This window comes from Abramis brama (assembly GCF_963993115.1).
Source record: "Abramis brama genome assembly, chromosome: 6".
NCBI lineage: Eukaryota > Metazoa > Chordata > Actinopteri > Cypriniformes > Leuciscidae > Abramis > Abramis brama.
This window is the reverse complement of record NC_139968.1, coordinates 46,443,023-46,461,786: the sequence shown is the minus strand read 5'-3', so window position 1 is coordinate 46,461,786 and position 18,764 is coordinate 46,443,023. Positions and strand designations below refer to the sequence as shown.

Sequence of the window (18,764 nt, the reverse complement as noted above, 5' to 3'; positions counted from 1 at the left end):
ACTTTATATCTCGCAATTCACATAAAAACTGTCACGGATCGCACAAGGAAGAGGGCAAAGCGGATCCAAAGTGCAGGGATGAGTTTATTATATAGGGCAATCCAAAATCATAGTCAAAACAGGCAGGGTTCAAAGTCCAGACAGGCAATACAAAACAATAAACAGGCTACAGGCAAGAAACACGGGAACACAAGCGAGGTGACATAAAACAACGATCCACACAGAACATGAGACAAACAGGGCATTAAATACAAGAACAACGAGGGAACAACGAGAGACAGCTGGGTGATTAAAAATACCAACACCTGGGTGTAATCACGCAGACAGGGATAGTGGGACATGTAGTTCCTGTGAATGACACCGTGGGGAAAAGGAGGACATCTAGTGGATACCCGGGGAAACACAACCAGACACTGTGACATAACCCCCCCTCTACGGAGTGGCTCCCAGACACTCCAAGACAGGACACGGAACAAAACAAGAGTTCAGGAGGGAGGTGGCACGGTGGAGGATCAGGGGGAGGGACGGGGGGCCAGGTCCATGAAGGGAAACAGAAACAGGGGGTAACAGACTCAAAGGGGGCCAGGGTGACACAGACAGTCCAACGGCCGACCAGGGCGGAGACGACAGTTCATCGAGGGGCCTGGACAGAGGAGACGACCCCTCGGGCGGCCAGGGCGGAGACGACCCCTCGGGCGGCCAGGGCGGAGACGACCCCTCGGGCGGCCAGGGCGGAGACGACCCCTCGGGCGGCCAGGGCGGAGACGACCCCTCGGGCGGTGTAACTGACACCAACAGCTCCGGCACTGGAACTGGCACCAGCGGCTCCGGCTCTGGAACTGGCACCACCGACTCAGGCACTGGAACTGGCACCACCGACTCAGGCACTGAAACTGGCACCACCGACTCAGGCACTGATTAAACATTTGTCAATTACGACTTTATATCTCGCAATTCACATAAAAACTGTCACGGATCGCACAAGGAAGAGGGCAAAGCGGATCCAAAGTGCAGGGATGAGTTTATTATATAGGGCAATCCAAAATCATAGTCAAAACAGGCAGGGTTCAAAGTCCAGACAGGCAATACAAAACAATAAACAGGCTACAGGCAAGAAACACGGGAACACAAGCGAGGTGACATAAAACAACGATCCACACACAACATGAGACAAACAGGGCATTAAATACAAGAACAACGAGGGAACAACGAGAGACAGCTGGGTGATTAAAAATACCAACACCTGGGTGTAATCACGCAGACAGGGATAGTGGGACATGTAGTTCCTGTGAATGACACCGTGGGGAAAAGGAGGACATCTAGTGGATACCCGGGGAAACACAACCAGACACTGTGACAAAAACACATTTATGCATGTTTGTGTATTTATATATACAAAATAATTATACACAGGACACACACATATTATGTAAACAAACTTTTATTTTGAATGCGATTAATTGTTGCACAGCTCTATTATTTATATTAATAAAAAATATTACATGAGATTCTAATGTATGGATTTTGTTTTAGAGCAGTGTGAAATATATCCATTAATGTTTTTGCTCCAAACTCAGTTTTAATGAGGCAATTAGGCCTTTTTACAGTGATATCAAAAGTACAGAACGGACTATAAAACATGTTTCCAGCAGAAAAGTGTAAAATACCTGCATTAAAATCACTAAAGCAAACAGAATATGCAGAGAGTTCATTTCAGACGGTGTAAAGCGCTGAGTGTTAGTATGAAGTGTGTGTGGAGTTTGGTCTCGAGCGCTCAGATGCTGCCGGCGAGTAGCGGCGACGTCTCCGACGGCCCGCGGGAAGAAACGGGACGGTGATGATGCGAGTCGTAGAGATGGTTGCTCTGAAGCTGCGCCTCGGCTCGTAGATTGATCTTCTGCGGAGACACACACACACACACACACACACACACACACACACACGTGTGAGACGCGTTCAGGAGGTGTGTATCGTCAGATGTGAGGTGCCTCACCTTGAAGTCTCGTATGTAGGTGAGGAAGAAGCTGACGAAGGACAGCGCCAGAGACCACTCAGAAATGGTGCTGATGATGTGCGGCGTGAACCCCTGAAAAACGACACACACACACACACACACAGCTAACGCTACGGCTAGGGTTGGGAATCGAATACTTGTTATGAAATAAAAATTTCGATTCCTTTGTGAGCGTTTCAATATGACTTTAAACCATTGAAGCGAGAGACTCTGTTTTCTGTGTTCATGTGTATCAGTGTATCGGATCCGTGCAGCTCTTAAAGTGACAGCAGCCTAATATTCCTAATATAACATATATGCAGTCTCTATAATAACACTAATATTCCCGCTCTATAATAACACTAATATTCCTGCTCTATAATAACGCTAATATTCCCGCTCTATAGTAACGCTAATATTCCTGCCGTCTCTATAATAACGCTAATATTCCCGCTCTATAATAACGCTAATATTCCTGCCGTCTCTATAATAACGCTAATATTCCCGCTATATAATAACGCTAATATTCCCGCTCTATAATAACGCTAATATTCCCGCTCTATTATAACGCTAATATTCCCGCTCTATAATAACGCTAATATTCCCGCTCTATTATAACGCTAATATTCCTGTCTCTATAATAACACTAATATTCCTGCAGTCTCTACAATAACGCTAATATTCCTGCTCTATAACACTAATATTCCCGCTCTATAATAACACTAATATTCCCGCTCTATAATAACACTAATATTCCCACTCTATAACACTAATATTCCCGCTCTATAATAACACTAATATTCCCGCTCTATAATAACACTAATATTCCCGCTCTATAATAACACTAATATTCCCACTCTATAACACTAATATTCCCGCTCTATAATAACACTAATATTCCCACTCTATAATAACACTAATATTCCCACTCTATAACACTAATATTCCCGCTCTATAATAACACTAATATTCCCGCTCTATAACACTAATATTCCCGCTCTATAATAACACTAATATTCCCGCTCTATAATAACACTAATATTCCCGCTCTATAATAACACTAATATTCCCGCTCTATAATAACACTAATATTCCCGCTCTATAATAACGCTAATATTCCTGCCGTCTCTATAATAACACTAATATTCCCGCTCTATAATAACGCTAATATTCCCGCTCTATTATAACGCTAATATTCCTGTCTCTATAATAACACTAATATTCCCGCTCTATAATAACACTAATATTCCCGCTCTATAATAACACTAATATTCCTGCTCTATAATAACGCTAATATTCCTGCCGTCTCTATAATAACACTAATATTCCCGCTCTATAATAACACTAATATTCCCACTCTATAATAACACTAATATTCCCGCTCTATAATAACACTAATATTCCCACTCTATAACACTAATATTCCCGCTCTATAATAACACTAATATTCCCGCTCTATAACACTAATATTCCCGCTCTATAATAACACTAATATTCCTGCAGTCTCTATAATAACACTAATATTCCCGCTCTATAACACTAATATTCCCGCTCTATAATAACACTAATATTCCCGCTCTATAATAACGCTAATATTCCTGCCGTCTCTATAATAACGCTAATATTCTCGCTCTATAATAACGCTAATATTCCCGCTCTATTATAACGCTAATATTCCCGCTCTATAATAACGCTAATATTCCCGCTCTATTATAACGCTAATATTCCTGTCTCTATAATAACACTAATATTCCTGCAGTCTCTACAATAACGCTAATATTCCTGCTCTATAACACTAATATTCCCGCTCTATAATAACACTAATATTCCCGCTCTATAATAACACTAATATTCCCGCTCTATAATAACACTAATATTCCCGCTCTATAATAACACTAATATTCCCGCTCTATAATAACACTAATATTCCCGCTCTATAATAACTCTAATCAAACAACAGAAGACAAAGAGAAATTCACTCGTTCTTCACTGAATAACTCTTGTAACTATATTTGTAATGTATATTTTATTTATAAAGTACAGTGTTATTTTACATTTGATTCCAGTTTCTGAACCTGAAAATCTTAAAACTCTGTTGATTTCAATCGTATCTTTGTTCAGTTGTGTCTATTTGTGGCGATTTGTTAATTTTTTATTTGTTCTTTTTTAATCACTGATTGTTTATTGTCTTCAATAATGCTGAAGTGTATATTAGTTCTGCTAGTTGTTCTTCTATGGTGTTTTTAAACCTCAGGCAAACGCTCCTTGTGTAAGTGTTCTTTAGCCTGATGATTTCTGTTCATGATACTCAGACACAGTTACATGTTTTACAATAACACTAAATGTGAATGGTATAATTTTTTTTTTTTTTTACCATTTTGGAATCGATAAGCAGAATCAGAATCATTAAAACTCAAATGATATTTGAATTCTAGCTAGCCAGAAAGTTTGACTCACGGGTTCTCCGGGCGTCCAGTGGAGCTTCTTGTTGACTTCGACTCCAGGTAAAGAGCTGTACATGATCACGGACGACACGAACACTGACCGAATCAAGGAACCAACCACATTCAACACTAAACGCTACGCTTCCCAGCATGCAGCGGGTGAAGGATACTGCTAATGATGCTGGCTAGCGTCCAGCCGCCGATGCTCAGTCGCGTCCAGAACACGGCTTTGCTGTGGACGTGCGGTTGCATGAGGAAGGACAGCAGCGTCTGGACGAAGACGTAGAGCGCGCCAACGCCGAACGTCAACATGGCGCCCACCAGGTGCATCGAGAACAGAGTGGTTTTCTGGGAAAGACACGTCACACGGTTAGGTTCGAGAATTTGTACATTTGAAATGAGCGGAGGCTGTTCAGACCTTTCCGTCACACTGCGAAGAAAACTGGCCAACCAATCAGATTCGTGCATTTGGACTATTTTGCTAAGCGACAGCGAATAGAAGAGAAGAATCACAGAAGCGTAACATCAGAACAGAAGAATTACCTGCACAAATCAGACCAAATATTCCTGCCGAACATGAATTTCTGTATTTGAACATTTTATTTGGTTTTCATTTAAATCGGCCAACCAATCAAATTGCGCGATTTTTTCCCAAAAGCAACTCGTTCTCTCTTTGTTTTATAAACACAATAGCGGATTAAATGATCTGAACAGCTGTTTGAAAGCATGTAAATACTGTTTTTTGCCGTATTTTTATGTCCTGGTCTGAACACACGAATCAGATGCGAAAAATCTGACATTTTATTATTTTAATTTGAATGAACGGCGGTTAATGCGTCCGACACAAACATTTGCATGTCATCAATGCGACAGATTGACTGCGAAGAAAATCGACCAACCAATCAAATTTGCACTATTTTTTTCCAGAAGCGACTCTTTCTGTATTGTTTGATAAACATTCGTTTTTTATTGGTCTGAACACACGAATCGAATGCGAAAAATCTGACCAAATTTTAATGGAAAATATTTTCGTTTTGGTGCGAACTGGCGAATATTTGGCGCGAAAATTCTGTGCGATAAACACATTAATTTAAATGAACGGCGGTAAACGGAAGAATCGAATGAAAAATCAGACCAAATTATCATGCCGAACATTTATTTCTGTAATTGAACATTGCGTTTGGTGTCGTCAATGCGACAGACTGCGAAGAAAATCGACCAACCGATCAAATTTGCGCTATTTTTTCCGGAAACGGCTCTTTCTGTATTGTTTGATAAACATTCATTTTTTATTGGTCTGAACACACGAATCGAATGTGAAAAATCTGACCAAATTTTAATGCCAAATATTTTCGTGTTGGTGCGAACTGGCGAATATTTGGCACGAAAATTCTGAGCGATAAACACATTAATTAATTTTTTTCCAGAAGCGACTCTTTCTCTGTTGTCTTTGGTGTTGTTTGATAAACACCATAGCGAATAAAAAAGAATCTGAACGGCTGTTTGAAAACGCGTAAATATTGTTTTTTGCAGTTTTCATTTATTGATCTGAACACACGAATCAGATGTTTGGATTTAATAGTAAAATATTTTCGTGTTTGTGTGAACTGGCGAGTATTTGGTGCGAAAATTCAGAGCGATTAACATTTTTAATTTAAACGAACGGCGGTTTGCAATAAAACTGGCCAGCCAATAAGATTCATGCACTTGGACTATTTTGCTAAATGAGAGCGAATTTTCATGCCGTGTTGATCTGAACATCATAGCGTGCGTACTGTACGTACCTGGAAGTTTGCGACGACGCACATGCCGAGCGAGCTTCCGCAGCCCAGAACGAGCCCGACCCGATTGAGGCGGTTCAGACGAGTGTCGTCCACGTCCACGAGGGCCTGGAGCTGCTTATAGCGCACGTACATCGTAGCGACACCTGCAGGAGGACACGCAACATTACACCACTGAAACACGGCGTCAGCGTGAGGTCATGTGGGTTTCCGTACCTAAGAACGCCGACACGTTGAGCATGAGTCCAAACACGCATCTCTCCGGCGCGACCGTCCCGGTGTCACTGCAAGCACAACACCAAACACGTTCAGAGGTCAAAGGTCACACCGTCACATGATTCTGAAGCGTCTCTTCTGCTCATTAGGGCTGGGCAAAAAAATTTTTTTTGATTAATCGTTTTTTTTATTTTTAAATGTGGTCGTTTCAAAATCGATTCTCAAAGGCCACAAATTGTTTTTTTTCCATATTTATTTATCCATCACCCAAAAGCCAGTATTAGTTTTCCTCCATGTTACAGCTAATGCTGTGAGACGTGTGTTTTATCTTAAACATATAATAACCTGATCCTGTTTGATCAAGGCATGAGTCCAATTTTCAGCATCAATTTTTTCATCTTGCATCAAAATCCTGTCTATTCACTGTATGCATTTGAAATATGGAGTTGGGTTCTGTGTTAATGTACCCAAGTGTACCTAAAATAAAAAGTTTAATATACAGGTTTGTGGCTCTTAATTTCTTTTTATTAATTAACCACTTGTAAACTTATGTTCACTGTTCTTTTTTTATAAATATAGGATTTGTATTAAATCTATTTTCATAGAGTCAAATCGAGAATCGAATCGAAAGCTTGCGAATCGAAATGTAATCAGCCCATCTGAACGGATGCCCAGCCCACGCTCACCTGATGTAGGGCACCAGCGGGTCCACATGTCTCAGGACGACGGCTGTGATGTAAGCGAAGATGAAGGTGGCGGAGGTCCAGATGACCAGCGCCACGGGCAAAACACACAAGCCCTCCTGAAACCACCACATGTTCCTGAAACACACGCCTCGTAATATTAGAACCAGCCGGTTCCTCTTCTCGCTCCCGCAGAGAGCATCATGGGTATTCTGGGTGAGTTTCTGCTTTTAACTTCTGCTGTGACGGTCCAAACTGTTACAATGTACATGTTAAATAAAACAATCCACACACTAAAACTATATATATATATATATATATATATATATATACATATATATACATACATTTGATATATACAATAGTCAACATTTGAAGTGGATCAAAAAAGTTAATCAAAGTTGTCCTAAGACAAGAACGGGTATTGTTCAAAATTCATGTATAACTTTGATGAAAGGTTTTGATCCACTTCAAATGTTGACTATTATATATATAAAATGTATGTATATATATATATATATATATAGCTGAAACCAAAATATGAATATGGTAATCAATCAGTACCATGGTATTTGCATTGTTAGGTTATTTCATGTTAAGGGTGCTTAAATTCTACAAGTTTTTTGTAAGAGATTTTAATAAACCAAAAGGTTTAATTCATTTCAGATTTAAAGCAATTGTTTCGCTACAGATTTCTTTGGTTTCACTTTCTATTCCAGATAAATTAAGTGACGTTTTCTGGCTACTGTATTACTACTAATGTCTCATTCAAATCTGTCTGTAGTTTAAAAAAAAAATCAGATTTAAATGTCATAATTATGATTTTATATCATGATGAACCGTTTGTGAGGAACAGCTTTACCTGTCAATCAAACAGCTCGATGATCATCCCTCAATCTGAACCAAGGCATTTTAAATCCCCTTTGAAAGACTTTATATCTTGTTAGTGGTTATATTTCATTCTTTAATGATTCTATGTCCTGTTTATTCGTCATTCACTGTTTATTGTGTCCGTGTTTTCCTTCCGTTAGTCGTTCCGCGCATTTCCGATCAAACTCACGAGACTCGCGGAGAACCCGGATGTGGATCATTGCGGCGGGTCGCCAGCGCGGGAAAAAATCCTCCTCAACACAGTATTGCGATTTTGGCAAAATATTACGTACACCATTTAAGATTCTTAAAAAAAAATAACTCCTTATTTTCATTCATTTATCGGCATAACATATTTTACTGACAAAGTACTGTGGTGGTATTATTTATGGAAGCCCATTTCAGCCACATAAGAAAACCTTTTTTTAAATCATAATTATGAGATGACATGAAAAGTATCATTTATAACTCTATGTGAATTTACAATATTCATGATCAGTATAAACTGTTTGAATACATTTCTCCAAAGATTCTGTTCCATTCCAGCAAGTTTTTAGCTATATAGCTATACTATTACATCTTAATTAGGCTTTGGTTAAGTGAACCTTTGCTGAAGTAATTAAAAACAAAACAAACTAACAAAAAACACCAGGTATCATAAATATAGCAATCTTTATTTTACAGGAGCATTTATTCAAAAATCAGAGCAATGTTACAATCAAATCAACAGTTAGTCAGAAACATCACTAAAAATACTGACTGGATGAGTATGTCTTCAGAGAAACAAACAAACAAAAATAACATTGGACGTTTCCATCTGCAAGATTTAATGAGTGCTTAAATCTGTTGTCCCGTTTTAAAGTGAAAGGATTTGGCAACAAGCGACAGAATCAAAGCTTATGAATAAGTGTGAACAAAGTTTCACACTGCAAGAGATGAATACAGAAACGCAAACGTATTTAATTTAATTTAACGTATACTGGAGGTGAAGATCGAGAAACTTTAAGAATCCACGATATCAGCAGCAGCTCATGACGAAAGCAGTAAAACTAAACCAGTTCCTCAACTATCAGAGTTTAATTATCTGCAAATAAAAGAGCATTCATTTGAACATTAATAACATCAATTGCACAAACTATCGCAAAAAGTCATTTAAACTTGTTTTCGGGGTGGCAGCATCGAACTGTTTCTACAAACTACGATTTATCATTTACTTTATTTATTTTTTATTCATATTAATCGCCTGAGAGGGACATTTAGAAATAAAGAATTCAGGAAAACAACCAGATCAACATGCAAAGTTCAAAACTTTTCCAAGTCATAATATTTAAGGCAACTGTTATGTGAAACATTCAGAAGTAAAAACCAACACTAATCAGTTAACAGTTCGGTTCATGATCTGACACGACTGTTACATACTTTGGGTTTAAACATCTTCAGCAATGAACGTTAGTGATGAATTATCATACAAACGAACGTCTTGAATATTAACATCTGATTCAAGAAATTCAACATACAATCTCAGATTAAATAATTTAACGCCAAAAGCTCGTTATTCAGGAGGTCGACGACGCAAGTGCATTAAAATGTCTTTGAACTTTCCGAGACCGCAAATAGATTCATAATGCAGAATGAAGCAAAGTAAAACAGGGTGAATCTCACGACTTCTGTCCAGGTCAGATTTTTAGCCCTAAATCAAAAGAAATAAATAAGAAATTAGATTTTGGATTTAACAAAAGAGGCGTATTTACTAGGACTATTACCATTTTTTTTTTACACTGTGACATTATTTACACTTGAGCTCAATTCTATTGTAAAAAAAAAGGTACATTTTATTTAAATTGTACATTTTTAAGTACACATAACGGCAGTATGTATCGTACTCAATTTAATTCATACTGACAGTGATATTTTAAATGTTTTTCCATACAGGATGCTCGTATTACTGTATTACAGTAATGGGAATTTATTTATATCAGGAAAATGTCATTCACAACTTTTTCAATGCTCTTGAACAATATAATTTCTTACGTCTTTCTTTTAATTTTAGTGTGAAACACTGAGAAGGAAACTGTGGTTGTGCGATTCACCCAGCAGGCACAGCGTGAGACACGATCTTTGTGAAATCTCTCATTCGGGGCCGAATCAAAAAATCGAAATCTGAACAAAACATCTTTCAGAGAAACACCTGAACGGAGCGACGTCTTCCTGCAACCATCAACGGTCAGCGTTTATTGGAGCGTAGGGGTGCAATAACACAAAATACAGTCGTACATAAACAACGAGGGCCAATCATCATCATCATTATTATTATTATTATTATTATTAGCAGCGATGAAATCATTATTGATCTAATCCAATTTAAACGCAGCGTTAAAACAATAATACGGACCCAGACGGCACCGATGCATCATGGGTAATCCGAACGTTTCAACATCTTAAAATAATCATCTAAAGAAAAGTGACTTGGTGAAGTTTGTTCATTCATTTATTTGTTCGTTCATTCACTGGCGATGAAGAACTGCATTATTCTAAGTGCAGAATGGTTTAAATAAGTCTCAGACGAGAAACAGTAGCAGGATGAAAGTGCATGAGGAAGGTCAGAGGTCACTCGGCTTGATTTTGAAGACGCAGATGCGCAGGTGAGACGCGATCTCGTTGCAGACGCTCACGCAGTAGCGCACCAGATCGAAGAGAGAGAGAATCTGATGGAGACACACAGTAAAGAGCGATTAGCAGACGTGACAAGCAGTGTTGGGTGAAACTCATTACAAGTAACTTGAGTTGTAATCAGATTACTTTTTCAAGTAACTAGTAAAGTAACGCATTACTTTTTCAATTTACATCAAAATATCTAAGTAACTTTTTCAAATAAGTAACCAGTAACTCATTACAAGTAACTTATGTAATCAGATTACTTTTTCAAGTAACTAGTAAAGTAACGCATTACTTTTTCAATTTACATCAAAATATCTAAGTTTCTTTTTCAAATATGTAACGCTAGTTACTTTTTCACATTTATTGATTAACAGCTCTCATGTTGAGAGAAATAAAGTGAGGAGGTGTTGTGTGTGTGTGTGTAAACATGATGGTTATTTTAGTTCTAGACTAAATGTGAACATGCATTTACTCATCTCAATCTTAGAATTTTACGCAAAACTTTTATAATTAACAATATTAAACTGCAATCAATTTTAATATATTAAATATACTTTATGTATTTAATCTCATTTTAATGACCAATGTCTTTGCTGCTGACCTTCAATGATCTTATTCAAACATACTAATAAGCAAAAATTACTTTAGATTAGATTTAGAATAAATAAGAGTGTTGAACTTCCTTCTCCTGTCTCCTATTGTTTTTTGATCCATTACTTCTAAGAGTAAGTTTCCCCAACACTGTTTGTGACGAGTGACTTCAGTCCGCGTTTGAGACCATGTGATCTTACCAGAGAAATCCACAACACCAGATATTCGTCAATGAAGCTGTTGAAGTACTGATCGAGAAACAACAGGCCGGGCCCCAGAAACGCCACGTCGTGAAGATGCATCTCACTCTTGGTCATGTGAGCCACCTGCAGGTAAAGTGAAGTACAACAGAAAACACTGAAATAACACTCAAAATCTACTAAAATCTACTACAACAACACTGAGTTGTCACTCGCCACTAGTGTATTGGTTTGCATTCATTTGCAGAACCAGGTTATATACAGGATCATGGAGTTCAAATTAATACCTTTAAGATTCTTTCCGTACATTTTAAGACCTTTAAGATTTTGTTGACATATTAGAGTTAAAGGTTTTTACTTTTACTTTATGAAATTTTCATCACTCCATAAAGCAGAAAAAAACTTGTCAAAAGCCAGAAAAAAATAATTTTTCACCATTTTCACAAGTGTTATTAAAAATGTTGTAAAATTTCAAGCCAAATATATATGAACAAACCCCTCAGTAAAATTCATCAGGATATAGATAGGAATAAAACTGTAAGTTTTGGTGTGTGTAAGTGCTCCTGAAGTGGAGAACAAAACTCATTTTGAGAAAACGGCCATTAAAGATAAAGACGCAAATAGAAAAAGTCCAATAAAATAAACACTTAAAAGTGTATTTTGCATGTTTTCATTTCACTAGTCTGGAAAAAGAAAACACTTTATGAAAAGCCAAATAGCCCAAAATCTCAAAATTGACCAGTGCATGAAAAAAAAATATACACACAAACCTAGCCTGTAATGTCTTGCATTCAGTGTATATAATATACTACACATTATTGTTATCAGATTAATATACATTCTTTTAAATATTTAAGTTTTTTGAATAATTGATTATAAATACAAATGTACATCTACAATGTACATACATTATATATAATTTACATTATGAATTTGTATTAATATATGAATTACATAAAAAATTACTAATTGCAATGCAAAATATAACATTACATTACAAAGTATTTATTAAATAAATATTTTAAATACAAATATATATTTCATATGTATTAATACTTTATATTATTATCAAATTAATGTGCATTATTTTAAATATTTTCATTATTTGTATAACTTATTATATATATATATGAATTCTACAATAACACTGAGTGGAGGTCTTTCACTCACCACTAATTTATTGGTGATTTTGGCCGATACGAAGCCGAAGGCCAGAATATACAGACACGGATGTTTCTCGAAGAGCAGGACGGATGATTTTTTATAAATCATCATAGCGAGGACGATAACGGAGCCGATGTGCAGGACGGGAGACAGAACACTCGTACCCTGAAACACACACACACACACACCGATGAAGTGGCAAGACATGTCATATAATAATGTAGGTCAGAAATATAGTGTATAGCTCAGGTACGTACCGCTATCGTGGAGCCGTTTTTCCCCACGCCGCCTGTAAATATGACGCGGAAGTAATTGGTACAGGTGAAAACCGCCCCGATAAACGTGCAAAGTGCTGGAATTATTTTCATTTGGATGTTTATGACGGGAATCTGTTGAATGCAAGAGAATGAGAAACAGTTCAGTTCAAAAAGCTTAAATATATCATATAATAATATACATTATTATTATATAATACCTTATTTTAAAGAATTATTTATATAGTTTTTAATCTATAATTTACATTATGTAATCATTAATATATTCTTTTATAATATATATAGAATTTACACATTTTATATAGAATTTATGTATAGACATTATTATACTTTACATTATGTTATTTATTATTAATATATTCTTTTATATTATAATATTAAGTATAGAATTTATGTACATTTATTTTAATTTACATTGTTATTTATTAATATCATTTTTTTAAAATATTAAATACATAGTTCATGCACATACATTATAATTTACATTATATAATGTATCAGTAATATATTAATAAAAAATATTAAATATAGTTTATGTACTTAAATTATAAATTTGCATTATGTAATTTATTATTTTATAATATTAAATATATAGAATTTATGTACGTACATTATAATTTACATATTGTAATTTATTAGTATACTAAATTATAATATTAAATATATAGTTTATACACACATTATATAATTAATATTAATTTATAATAAATATATAAATAATACACACTGTAATACACAAAGTATTATATTAAATAAATGCAACTATATGTATTTACTATTTAAATACATTATACAGTATAATGCAAATATATTATTATCATTATTATTATTATTATTATGAATATACCACATTATTTAAAAGACAAAGATATGACAATAATGTGAAGGTACTTATGCCAGCTAACTGGTACACGAGACTGATCAAATGAATCAATAGTTGTTATTTGTGGTTAGCACACACAGCTCAAGTTATTATGTTATATTATGTTATTAAGTTATGTTATAATCATAAACAGATTCAGCGTGTGAGTGAATTACCCGAGACTGCCAGAAAGCCGATCCGCCAACAGCAGCCAGCAAATACATGAGAATTATGAAGATCTGCACTTCTGTAACATCAATGCTGAGCGGAGGGGAGAGCCGTGTTAGAGCAAACACACACACACACACACGCGCGCGCGCGCTGATCACAGCAGGATTGGCTTCAGTTATCACAGATATATGATCTGAAGTGATTGGATCTGAACTGGAATCAATGGTGAGGTTCATTAGTGTTTCAGGAAGCTGATTGGTGCATTGCTCGCGTTTGATTGGCCGTTCGGCGCTGGATTTTACCGTTTCGCTCCAAAACGTGGGCCCAACCGTAGCCGTAAACATCTGCAACAACACTAGACAGATCTGCAGTTCTGTAACATCAAATCTGCCCACGGGACAGTGACAAAACAGGCTTCAAACACCGTCTATTACTGACATTACACATACAAAACCTTCTCTGCTTAAGGCAAGACAGCCCAGTCTACAGGAGAAAAACATTCATATTAATACTTCCCAGATGATTGATTACATTAAGAATCACAGGCGTTTTCGGTATTACAAGTTTTCTGAAATGTTCTGTTTAAATATGCAAATAAGGCATTATCTAATTAACTATGCATACATTTGCAGAACATAAATATGAGCATTTGATAAAGCCAGGCTCATAATTCTTGTTTGATTTTGTTGACATATTAGAGTTAAAGGTTTTTACTGAATTTCTCTTTTCATCACTCAGAAAATACAGGAAAAAAACATTTTCACCATTTTCATTTTCAGTTATTAAAGATGTTGTCAAATTTCAAGCCAAATATATATGAACAAACCCCTCAGTAATATTCATCAGGATATAGATAGGAATAAAACTGTAAGTTTTGGTGTGTGTAAGTGCTCCTGAAGTGGAGAACAAAACTCATTTTGAGAAAACGGCCGTTAAAGATAAAGATGCAAATAGAAAAAGTCCAATGAAATAAACACTTAAAAGTGTGTTTTGCATGTTTTCATTTCACTAGTCTGAAAAAAGAATATATATATGTGTGTGTGTATATTTATATTTGCCTGTAGCGTCTTGCCTTAACGAAAGGTGCATTCACATTAGCGAAATTTCATGTGCAAAAAAAGGTTAACTGTCTTTTATGAAACCATTGCAAAATCTGTGCAGGAAATCTTTTACTTTCATGCAAAAATATCAACAGCATTTATTCCTATTAAAATGACTGTATTTCTCCTGACAGCAGTGAACGCAGCCGCTCCTCAACACCAGAATAAACCATAAAACTAGCGCTGCACAGTATTGAAGAAAAATGCGATAACTCATTAAATAAAGGGATATTTGATATGATAATGCTTAAAGTGTGTAAAATAAACTTTAAATTATCTTTAAAATATGTTTCACATTCTTTTTGTGACAGTAAAACATCCCTTAACTTCTGAAAGTGAACATCAGTGTCTTACTGTATATAAGAAGTGTTATTTTAACATCAGTGTAAACCTCTGGGTTCAGGTTATCCTAAAATAAGGTTATTTAACAACAGAAACTGAATAATCAAATGTAAAAATAAAACACTGCTTAATTTTCACTGTATGAATTAAATATATCCTGATTCTTATTAAAGCTACAAAAGTTATTCACCCGAGAGCAGTGAGTGATTTTCTCTTTGTCTTTTGTTCCCCAGTTATTGCAAGCCGTTGAGATATACATATCTCCATATATACATCTGCCATATTTGGATATATTGTGCAGCCCTACATAAAATGTAATTTAGCATCTGTGGATTTGCATGGATGGATGGATGTTCTACTTACATGCCGAAGCGCAGTGTGCCGGAGACGTAGGTCTGCCAGTGGGCGCAATAAAACATGAACATGCCAGCGAAACAGCAGAAGAACATCCAGTCTGGGTGAGAGCCCAGTTGAACCGCTATACTGGTTCCCAACACCACAAACACTGAGAGAAACACAGCGTTAATACACACTTCACTGCAGAAGTCAAGGGAATTATTCACACAGGACACGTTACTAGGGCTGGGTATCGATTCAGATGTTCCAATTCGATTCGATTTCGATTCCGATGTGATTATTTATATATATATATCAAATCCTATATTTATAAGAAAGAACAGTGAAGTAAAAGTGTGCACTGGTCACCTGTGGAGAGCGAATCGCAGCCGTGGTCGAACAGCTCCCCCAGTGGTGAACTGCTGTTAGTGCGTCTGGCCTGTTTCCCATCGATGGCGTCCAGCGACTGATACACGAACAGGCCCACGGCACACAGGAGGTACGTCCAGAGAGGAGCCTGAACACGTGCCATTAAAGGGACAGTTCACCCAAAAATGAAAATTAGCCCATGATTTACTCTCCCCCTTTAAAAATTAATTTATCGTCCGAATTTACAGTTTTTACGCTAGTGCGATAGTGTCGGTACCTGTTCGGTTGCAGTCGGGCAGTAATACACCAACACCAGTGTTGTGAAGATGTTGGTCGCCAGGCCGACGATGGTGATGAGGTTGGGCGCGATCCAGGGTGGCATTCTGCCAACAAGCCACTCCCAGTAGCGTTGCATTATGGGTTCGAGTAGCGAGCGTCCCGAACTGCTGTAGCGATGCTCCTCTAAACGCTTCAGCTGGTGGCGTGACAGAACCGGCGCCGGCAGCTCGACCAGTCGCCGCAGGGCGCTAGGAGCGAACCAGCATGACGAATCCACGCCACGTCCCCGCTCGCGGCTACTGGCCCCGCCCCGCCCACTCATCACTCTCAGCCAATCACAGCCCGAGTCTGAGCCTGACTCCGCCCACTGCGCGCCCGCAGAGCCACAGCAGGATGGCTCGGCACCTTCAAACAGATAAGTTCATTTAATAATGAAAACTATGGCTGCTAGCAGTTTACATGAAATCGCAAAGGCTGAGATTATTTTTTATGCGCAGCTTGTCAGTGACGTACGGCTCAGTAAACGCGGCTCACTCTGAAAGCACTGCGAGTTTGAGTCGCTTATAACGTGCATTTGAAAAAGCAAAACACGTCAAACATCTTTCCAAACATGAGACGCATTTATGAACCTCTTGTCCAACAACAGACAACATTTAATAACATGCTTTTACTCCAAACTCACTTCATAACGACAGCTGAGCTCCTCCTCCTGTGAGATGATGAGCTTCTGACACAGAATAAGGCAGTCGTGTGTTTATTAGTCGTGTTTAATCAAAGCATTTCAATCTTCTGTTTATTCAGATACAGCGATTTCCTGGAATGATGTGTGTTATTGTACTCCTGCGGGCGTGTGTGTGTGATGCCCTCTGGTGTTCAGATGTGTGTGTGTTGCCCTCTGGTGTTCAGATGTGTGTGTGTGTGTGTGTGTGTTGCCCTCTGGTGTTCAGATGTGTGTGTGTGTGTGTGTGTGTGTGTGTGTGTGTGTGTGTGTGTGATGCCCTCTGGTGTTCAGATGGAGCAGCATTTACTACCAATCAGCCGCTGCATTGATAAGCTGCGCATAAAATAATCGCAGTCTTTGCCAGATCCGATCGGGTGCGGTTTCATTGCGATTAATTGTGTAGCCCTACTGAAAACACCACTGCAGAATTTGATAAAGAAATGCAAATCATTTCACCTGTTCACCAATCGTGAGTTGGTAGACGCCAACAGGCCACGCCCCCAAACAAAAGCCTCTGGAGCGCACGTCACGCCGGCCAACAGTGATGCACTTCCTGATCCTCACTGCCGCTGCGAAACAGAACAAAGAAACTTCTTACATGTTCAGGATAATATTTTAAACACTGGCATATGGAAACTTTAAAAAACTTATTTTTTATATAAAATAAAATAAAAAAGTAACAATTCTGACGGGAAAAAAAGAATTGCGAGATATAATAACGCGAGATTTTTCCTCAGAATTGTAAGATACGAACTTGATATTGCGATTTATAAAGTCTGAGATATAAACTAGCAATTCTGAGGGGAACTGAATTTTTTCTTTTTTTTCTTTTTATTCTATGGCGGAAACATATGATTATGATTTACAGTTGGAAATTTACTATTTGGAAAATACGACAGCAAAACTCTTAAGAAACATGAGCTATTTAAAGAGTTTACCAGGGTACTTATGAATACAAATCGGAGTAAAATTACAGACAAATTTTGTTTGTGTGTATACACACTACAGAGAACTAACTGCACACTAAGATTTCACTCAATAAAATTGACTACAACATAAACACGTAAATACCATGGTACATAAATATGGTCATTCTGCAGTACCATGGTATTCTTCTGAAGCGTCTTGTAAATAACTTGACATTACGATCTGATACCATGGTACTTAAAGAGTTGTCATGCTACCGAAACCGGAATAATAATGATGAATATTAGTATATGTTAATTAAGCTCATTATTATGCACAGTGAATGTTTAATCTGTCTGCATGCTTCAGCGATTCCGGGATTAACGGGTCAAATCGCTGATATATCTCAGTGTCACCGGGGAGGTGTCGGGTCCGGTGAATAAGGTGCAGGGTTCGAGTCCCGGTCCAGTTCGATGTTTATTCGATCTTTTAATCTCCCGGTCGCATAACTCACCTACTAACTTAAGATAAACTCTAGATTCTGAGAAATGCACGATCTATCCGTTCGGCCCGGTGGGATCCTGATGTTTCGAGTCTGGTGTCGGTTCCGCCGGTCCCGGTCCGGTTAGCGCGAACTGCTGCTAGTCCAACACCGGTCACTTCCGGTGCAGGTCCACAAGATGCGTCAAAGAGTGTCGTAGATGCGAAGAACTGCGCAGGCGCAGAGGTGATTCTAGATAGTCGTAGAGGCGCAGCTAGCGCGCAGGACGAGCACTGAAGAAGAATCGCGTAATTAAATTAAA

The 18,764-nt window shown here is 37.6% G+C and overlaps 2 protein-coding genes across 4 annotated transcripts; both read right to left on the bottom strand.

Moving 5' to 3' along the window:
- Window positions 1–66: 66 nt before the first annotated feature.
- Window positions 67–8,195, bottom strand: dram2b (DNA-damage regulated autophagy modulator 2b). The gene is made up of 8 exons (XM_084117216.1): window positions 7,980–8,195; window positions 7,121–7,255; window positions 6,435–6,502; window positions 6,222–6,364; window positions 4,608–4,785; window positions 4,451–4,533; window positions 1,994–2,086; window positions 67–1,897 (listed from the first exon to the last, which is right to left on the bottom strand). The coding sequence occupies exons 2-8, from the start codon at window positions 7,249–7,251 to the stop codon at window positions 1,775–1,777; spliced, it is 819 nt and encodes a 272-aa protein (XP_083973342.1). The 5' UTR covers window positions 7,252–7,255; window positions 7,980–8,195; the 3' UTR covers window positions 67–1,774.
- Window positions 8,196–8,640: 445 nt separating this feature from the next.
- On the bottom strand, window positions 8,641–18,671 carry cept1b (choline/ethanolamine phosphotransferase 1b). 3 transcript variants are annotated; one of them, XM_084117212.1, is made up of 10 exons: window positions 18,476–18,671; window positions 17,512–17,624; window positions 16,333–16,739; window positions 16,056–16,203; window positions 15,714–15,855; window positions 13,914–14,295; window positions 12,858–12,989; window positions 12,607–12,765; window positions 11,437–11,562; window positions 8,641–10,692 (listed from the first exon to the last, which is right to left on the bottom strand). In XM_084117212.1, exons 3-10 carry the CDS (start codon window positions 16,654–16,656, stop codon window positions 10,588–10,590), a joined length of 1,518 nt encoding a protein of 505 aa, XP_083973338.1. In that variant the 5' UTR covers window positions 16,657–16,739; window positions 17,512–17,624; window positions 18,476–18,671; the 3' UTR covers window positions 8,641–10,587. The 3 variants fall into 3 exon arrangements, with proteins under 3 accessions (XP_083973338.1, XP_083973340.1, XP_083973339.1); XM_084117214.1 differs by having other exon boundaries at window positions 14,211–14,295; XM_084117213.1 differs by having other exon boundaries at window positions 13,914–13,998.
- Window positions 18,672–18,764: the final 93 nt, after the last annotated feature.